Genomic DNA, 8,492 nt, shown 5'->3' with positions numbered 1-8,492 from the left:
AGGTGGAAAAAAACTTCCAGCAGACCATTACTCCTGTGAGCCGGAGAAGGAAGGGACACCGGAGCACCCCCCTCACGTGCGGGAAGGAGCTGGGCTGGTCTGAGTACCCAAACGTGGAGGTCCTGCCAAAACCCTCTCCTTGGAGAGAGCGTAGCCCCTCTGGTTCCCCAAGCAGTGCTTTCACCATGGCGGAGGAAACACTAAAACTGACGGCATGGTGGAAGCAGCTGCTTTTTAAAGGGGCGTTGTCACGCAGTGTTTCCTGTCTAAGAGGTGGAGCTGCGCTCTCTCCAAGGTGCTGTCCTGAAAGGCGAAAGGAGAAAAAAAAAAAAAACACACACACACACACACACACACACACACACACACACACACACACACACACACACACACACACACACACACACACCTTCAATGTGTAAGTAGAGAGATGTATCATCTGTCATCTGAGGACATAAGCAAAAAAGCACATAAATAAAAAACAAACATCTGAGGCTTCCGGGGTGGGATAATACAGTTTTCAGATTTTGCCAGCATCCAATCATCTGAAGGTAGCTGTATTTAACCTAAGATTAAAGTTCTGTTGTACAATTAACAAATGGACTTTTGCCTGAGCTCACAAGGCAAAGCTAGGTTCTGATTTCTGTTCAAGGGGTATACCCAGGGGGTGAACTTGTTCTTTTCCCCTCTAAAAGAAAAAGGCTTAGGCTACTTTCAGACTGGGGCGGGCGTCGGTGGTAAAGCGGTGCTATATTTAGCCGCTAGCGGGGCGGTTTTAACGCCCGGTAGCAGGCGAAAAATGGTTAAACCGCCCACAAAGCGCCGCTGCCCATTGTTTTCAATGGGAAGGGGAGCTTTAGGAGCAGTGAATACACCGCTCCTATAGCGCTGCAAAGATGCGGCCTGCAGGACTTTTTCGACCTTCCTGCAAGAGCACGGCTCCAGTGTGAAAATGGAGCGAATTGAGTGGCTCTTTCAGGGCGCTTTGCAGGCGCTATTTTTAGCGCTATAGTGCCTGCAAAGCGCCTCAGTGTGAAAGTAGCCTTATGCTTCAGAGGTCTGCTGTGTCCCATAGGAAGTAACAAGGGAATTAAGACAAAAGTACAGCAAGTCACTACAGTAAGTCACACCAATCAGCTTTTATTTTATTTTTCACAGCTCTAACCTGAAACATTGTTTTTGTTTTTTTCATAACAATCAAACAGTCTGTACATCAGCTTTGTACAGTCCTGCACAACACAAAATAAAAATACTAAAATAATCAGATAGGCATTTTATTAGCAATATGTAAAAATAAGTAAACCCTGAAAAACATGTGCTGACCTTTAGGAATGTGCAATGATCAGCCAACACACCCAAGTCATTTACTATCAAATTTGTATCAAAGTGGCTTCTATGTAGGCAGAACCAACCTGCAATCACCTTAAAGGCATAAAAGAACAGAACAGATCACATAATGCAGTACTGGTCAAAGTAAAGGCAGCAATCCCATAAGCCTTTTGTGCCTCTGATTGACTTAACTACTTAAGACACCTCTCATAAAAAGAAGTGCCATTTATTCTGACCTCTGCACCTGAAAATGCTAGTTGTTATTGTTGCGCATTTTAAATTCTCAACCTGTAACAGGTAAGCAGATAAGGTGTTCTCGTTTTTTCCTCACCTTCTCAATCTGCAAACATATTCCAAATCAGTGTCTCAGAAATTATTAAAGCCATTGGATCAGCGTACCAGCCAGTTAACAAGTATTCTCTCAAGTAACTGAACAATGGCACAATGGCAGCCCCCATATTGCTCCCAGGTTTACTCTAAGCCATCAAGTCTGAAGGGCCATTCACTCTCACATAAAAAAAAATTATTTTTCTACTTTTAATTTTTTAAGTATATATGAACCATAAAATAAAAAAAAAATACACTGCAGAGTATAGAGATACACAAAATCTAGATTAAAATGGCTGCACATTTTACCAAATTTAAATAGTTTGCTTGTGCCAAGCTGGCCCAAATGTATTTCCATTACAGAACGTGAAGTATGGCACTTTTACATGCTCCAATGGACTGTAGTAGCTCTAGCTACATAGAGAAGCAGTGCTGTGTCCCCCGAGCATTAAGAGCAACTTACTGTCTGCAGCTGGAATTAAAGAGTCAGGATGAGTGCTTATTTGCTATTCAAAAGAAGTCTTGTATTTTTATCAATGAATACAATCCTTACTCCAGTTGGCTAAGGTCGAGAGGTGGGCGGAAGACAGTTTCCACCTCTGGCAGAGGGAGCTCTGTATTTAATAAAAATACAAGGCTTCACCTTAATAGGGAGAAGCACTCCCAGGCTCTCTACTGCCAGCAGCAGACAGGAAGTTGCCTGTACTGCAGCTGAAACACAGTGCCTCTTACTAATGTTGCTACAGTATATTACAGCAGACAGTGGCTGCATCATCCGTTAATAGAAAGTCTGTTTGGATCAACTCGGCCCTAACTATTTAAAATTAAAAATTACACCTGGAATTTTTCCTTGAATTCAGAAATGTGAGCCACAAAGAATGGCTGCTACCAGGTTTTAAACCTGCTAACAGGTCTTTCAATGCAATTCACATTAAGAATACCAACCACTCCTACAGATACATCATCCCTTTGATGCGGATATTACAAAGTACATATTTAATTCAGACTCACAAAAACTTCATAACTCCCTAGATCCAGAAAACACCCCAATCTGAAGGCAGCAACATTTCCCTTGAAATGTGAGAAAATACATCCAAGTCTAATGATAAACAGTTTTAGATCAGCTTAACCAGAGCATCTTTAGCAGCAAAAGACAATTGACCGACAATCTCAGTCTCCATGATTGTATGAAATACTCAGATTTCATTTAGTTGCCCTTATTATATGCAACCAGCTATTTTTCTTTAAAACTCAATTTACTCCATTCAGTCTTAGTGTCCAGCCAAATTCCACGGGAAAGATGCCAGGAGGAATGGATGGCAGCTGAACGATTATCCCCGACTCTGGGTCCGGTTTCCACCGCAGTTCTCCTGTCAGACCCAACATGGTCACCTGCAGGCAGAAATTCAATTAACAAGTGAAAAGGTGACCAAAGTGCTCAAATTACTTATAAAAATTATACTTCTGGATTATGAAAATAAGACTTCCAGCAAAACAAAAGCCACATACAAAACAAACGTGACATTATGAGAGCAAAAACACATCTCTTGGTGTTCTGGCCTCAAATTTTTTTATTTTTTTTTGCACCTCTGCTTTTAAAGCTTTGACTGCGCTCTTCCTCCAGTGAAATGCAGAAGAATTACTTCCCGTTCTACTTTGTATACAACTGGTAGTGAAGGGATCTCTTAACAGGGATGATCACAATAAAAAAAAAAAAAAAAAACCTCAAAAGATTTTCTATACCTTACCAACTATCTAAGATAAAGATTGTACTGGGCCTTCACTTTAATATCCAATAACTTATATTGCATATAAAAAAATACTCACATTAGCATTTGGAGAGGCTTTTGGTGAAACCAACTTTATCTGATTTCCTTCAGGCCATGTCAGAAAGATGCCATATACAACTGATCCTTTGGAAGTGTACCTGAGAAAAAAATACCCTTGTTAAAAATTGAAAAAGTATAAACAAAAAAAAAAAAAAAAAAAAAAGTCACTTATTCAATACCATTTGAGAAATGGAGATGGATAACTTCGATTTGTCTATGATAAATAGGGCATTCATACTAACCCAGTAACATTCAGAAATGCAAAAGCTGCATGTTACATTTTCCAGTTTTTCAGTCAAGCATGGTCATACGGCATTTAAAAAAGGGGAACCTGTAAAGGATGGCTGTTATAACTCATATCCTGCACTGAAATCTTCCACAACTCTATTCCTGGAAGCAATGTCTTTTCTGATAAGCACACCACTATATATGATGCTGTACCCATACACCAACAGCTTTTGACTAATGCAAGCTGTTGCTAGCATCCTCACCCCGAGTAGCTGATACACGTGTTCATATGGTTTGTATGACACTTACCAAATGCTGCAAGTGGCATTTTCTTTCTGTACCCTCCAAGGTTTAGAGGCATAAATTGCCTCGCCATTTATGTCCATCCATTTTCCTACATTGAGAAGTCTCTCTTGAAAAATTGGCATAATCAAGCCCTCTTTGCTGGGTCCCACATTTAAGAGATAATTTCCTCCAAAACTCACAGTCTGCACAAGGTCCTGAGAGGCAATATAGGAACATTTTAGAAATTGTAGAGAATATGAATAATATATATATATATATATATATATATATACACATATACATATACATACACACACACACACACACATACATATTTATTTATTATATTTTTTTTTTATTTATTACACACACATACATACACACACTTATACACATACATACAAAGACAGGCCCTACCAAATTATGAATATAGATCAACTAAGAGCGAAGATAAATTGGCGTCAGAGCGCCATTATAGGTGAAAGTCAACATGGTAATAACTTTCTAGTTATTAAAACAAAAGTTGGACAAACTCCTAGGCAAGACAGCTTAAAATTTTTTTTTTTTTTTTACCAATTGCATTCCTTCTTTAACACATGAAAATGTGCTTGTTCATTGGAAATGAACATGTTCTAGGTGTACAGAAGTGTCAGGTAAAAGCTAGGCCTTTCAAATATGGAATTACTACATTGTACGTTTGCTCACTGACAAAGAAAAGAGTAGTCTATAATTTTAATGGTATGTTTATTTTAACTGAGAAACAGAACATCCAGAAAAATGCATAAAAAAAAAATTTATATAATAATATATATATATATATATATATATATATATATATATATATATATATATATATATATATATATATATATATATATATATATATATATATTTGCATTTTAAATGAGTGAAAAAGGTATTTGACCCCTTCGCAAAACCCTTGTTGGCAATCACAGGTGGTCAGCCATTTCTTGTAGTTGGTCACCAGGTTTTCACACATCTCAGGAGGAAATTTTGTACAATTCTTTGCAGATCCTCTCCAATTTATTAAGGTTTTGAGGCTGATGTTTGGTAACTCGAACCTTCAGCTCCATCCACATATTTTCTATGGGATTAAGGTCTGGAGACTGGCTAGGCTACTCCAGGACCTTAATGTGCTTCTTGGGTCATTGTTATGCTGGAATACCCATCCATGACCCATTTTCAATGCCCTAGCTGAGGGAAGGAGGTTCTCAACCAAGATTTGATGGTACATGACCCTGTCCATCGTCCCTTTGATGCGGTGAAGTTGTCCTGTCCCCTTAGCAGAAAAACACCGCCAAAGCATGTTTCCACCTCCATGTTTGACGGTGGGGGTGTTTCTGGGGTAATGGGCAGCATTTCTCCTCTTCCAAACACGGCGAGTTGAGTTGATGCCAAAAATCTTGATTTTGGTCTCATCAAACAACAACACTTTCACCCAGTTCTCCTCTGAATCATTCAGATGTTCATTAGCAAACTGCAGACAAGCCTGTACATGTGCTTTCTTGAGCAGGGGGACCTTGCGGGCGCTGCAGGATTTCACTCCTTCACGGCATAGTGTGTTACCAATTGTTTTCATGGTGACTATGTTCCCAGCTGTCTTCAGATCATTGAAGAGATTCTCCCGTGTAGTTCTGGGCTGATTCCTCACGGTTCTCACGATCAATGAAACTCCACAAGGTGAGATCTTGCATGGAGCCCCAGACCGAGGGAGACTGACAGTCATTTTGGATTTCTTCCATTTGCGAATAATCCCACCAACTGTTTTCACCCACTCATCAAGCTGCTTGGCGATGGTCTTGTAGCCCATTTCAGCCTTGTGTAGATCTACAATCTTATCCCTTGACATCCTTGGACAGTGCTTTGATATTGGCCATGGTGGAGAGATTGGAATCTGATTGCTTCTGTGGACAGCTGTCTTAAAAATTGGTAACAAGCTGAGGTTAGGAGCACTGAGTGCTCCTAATCTCAGCTTGTTACCTGTATAGAAGACACATGGGAGCCAGAAATCTTGCTGATTGATAGTCATTTGATCCTATTCCACTCACTAAAATGCAAATCGAATTTATAATCTTTGAAATGCATTTTTTCTGGATATTTTTGTTGTTATTCTGCCTCTCACTGTTAAAATAAACGTACCATTAACATTATAGACTGATTATTTGTCAGTGGGCAAACATACAAAAACAGGGGATCAAATACTTTTTTCCCCCTCACTGTATGTCCAACAGGTGTGTGTGTCCGCGCCCAATATATATTCCAAAACAGAAGAAGGTTTAAAAGGTGAGCACTCAGTGATGAGGTTCATTTCAACGTGGCACAAGCAGTGAAAAACAAGTTTGTGCCTTGTGGAAACAAACTTCACCACCGAGTGTTAATCTTTCAAACCCCGTACATACCACCTTATCTTTTAGATTATACACTGTGTGCACAATTAGGCAAGTGAGTGTTTTTTACCAAATCATAATTTTTATGCATATTGTCCAACTCCAAGCTGCATAAATGTGAATGCTTATTGTATTTAAGCATATCAGGTGACGTGCATTTGTGCAATGAGGGAGGGTGTGGCCTAAGGAGACCAACACCCTAATTAAGGTGTGCATAATTATTGGGCAGCTTCTTACACTCAGGCAAAGTAGGCCAAAAAAAAAAAAAAAAGTCTGAGGGATGCAGTACTCTTGAAATTGCTTAGATATTGGGACGTGATCACAGAACCAAACGTTTTGTTACAAATGGTCAACAGGGTCGGGAGAAAGGAAAAAAAAAAAGTTAACTGCCAAAGTTTTGAGAAGAATCAAAACGTCAAGCTGCCAGGAACCCAGTCTCCAGTGCCGTCATATTCCAGAACTGCAACCTACCTGGAGTGCCCAGAAGTACAAAGTGTTCATTGCTCAGTAATGGTCACAGAACTCCACTTCGACTCAAACACCAGCAAGGTGGTGGTGAGGTATTACTGGTATTAAAGATGAGCTAGTTGGACCTTTTCGTGTTGAAGATGGACTCAAAAGTTAACTCCCAGACCTACTGCCAGTTTTTAGACAGACATTTTCTTCAAACAGCGGGACAGGAAAAAGTCTGCATCTTTCAAGAAGACCAAGATATTTATGCAGGACAATGCTTCATCGCAGGCATCGAAGTACTCCACTGCATTACTAGCCCATAAAGGCCTTGACCACTTGCCGACCCGCTCACGCCAATATACAAAATCGGCAAAGTGGCATGTTCCTGTGAATTGCCATATGGGTAAGTCGGCTCCTTTGAGAGACATAGCAGGCACGCACCCACTGCATGGCGGGGGACTCGATGCGCATGGCCGGCAGGCGCAATCGCGGGCACGAGAGCCAGATCTGCTGTTTGTATTAAATTACAAACAGCGATATGTCTCTTCCCCCAGTCAATCCCACCCCCCCAGTAAGTAACACATTTAACCCCTTGATCGCCCCCTAGTGTTAACCCCTTTCCTTCCAGTGACATTTACACAGTAATCAGTGCATTTTTATAGCACTGATCGCTGTATAATCATCACTGGTCCCAAAAAGAAAAAATCTCCTATTTTGTAAACGCTATAACTTTTGCACAAACCAATCAATATACGCTTATTGCATTTTTTTTTTTGGCCAGAAATATGTAGAAGGATAAATATTGGCCTAAACTGATGAAGAAATCTGTTTAAAAACTTTTTTTTTTGCTATATCCCCAAAAAAACACACAACCACGCAGGGGTGATCAAATACCACCAAAAGAAAGCTCTATTTGTGGGAGAAAAAACAAAAATAAAAAAAGTCAATTTTGTTTGGGTACAACTATGCAGAACTGCAGAATTGTTAGTTAAAGCGACACAGTGCCATATGGCAAAACATGGCCCGGTCATTAAGCAGGAAAATCTTTGGGTACTGAAGTGGTTAAAAAAGATGAAAGAATGATATGGCCTCCTTCCTCACTTGACCTAAACCCTATTGAGAACCTGTGGGACCTCACCTCTCTGAACTGTCTGGGAGGCTGTGGTTGCTGCTGCACAAAATGTTGATCATCAACAGATCATGAAAATTGACAAACTATGAATGGAAGGCTTTGACTGTTATTGAAAAGAAGGGCGGCTACAGTGATCAACAATTTTTATTTTTTAAATGTCAAAAATGTTTACATTTGTGAATTTTGAGTTTATTTACGATTCTCACTTTAATAGATGAAAAACAAGTGAGATGGGAAAGTTTGTTTTTCATTTAGTTGCATATTATTTCTGCACACTAATAGTTGTCCAATAACTTTGCACAGAGATATTCTCTTAAGAAAGCCAAACCCTCACTTTCAGGTTTTGGATCCACCGAGAGCACTGTAGTTGTTCAATAATGAAATTAATACTCAAATGCAACTTGACTAATAATTGTGCACACAGTGTAAGTACTTGCAGTTTTGCTGAGGCCAAAGATAGCGTAAAATAAATTTTTATATATCTCTCACGATCTCACAAGA

General features: G+C 39.7%; 1 protein-coding gene across 1 annotated transcript in view; it reads right to left on the bottom strand.

Annotated features, from left to right (window-relative positions):
• Positions 1–1,124: 1,124 nt before the first annotated feature.
• FUCA1 (alpha-L-fucosidase 1) overlaps positions 1,125–8,492 on the bottom strand; it is a 56,208-nt gene continuing 48,840 nt past the window's right edge. The window contains exons 6-8 of the mRNA XM_073615305.1: positions 4,023–4,213; positions 3,484–3,583; positions 1,125–3,048 (exon numbers count right to left, since the gene is read on the bottom strand). Of these exons, the coding sequence (XP_073471406.1) occupies positions 2,908–3,048; positions 3,484–3,583; positions 4,023–4,213 (432 nt within the window). The 3' untranslated portion in view covers positions 1,125–2,907. The remainder of the gene's footprint in view (positions 3,049–3,483; positions 3,584–4,022; positions 4,214–8,492) is intronic.

This window comes from Aquarana catesbeiana, linkage group LG02, assembly GCF_042186555.1.
Source record: "Aquarana catesbeiana isolate 2022-GZ linkage group LG02, ASM4218655v1, whole genome shotgun sequence".
Taxonomy (NCBI): domain Eukaryota; kingdom Metazoa; phylum Chordata; class Amphibia; order Anura; family Ranidae; genus Aquarana; species Aquarana catesbeiana.
Note: the sequence above shows the minus strand (reverse complement) of the source record. Positions and strands in the feature narration are given on the sequence as shown.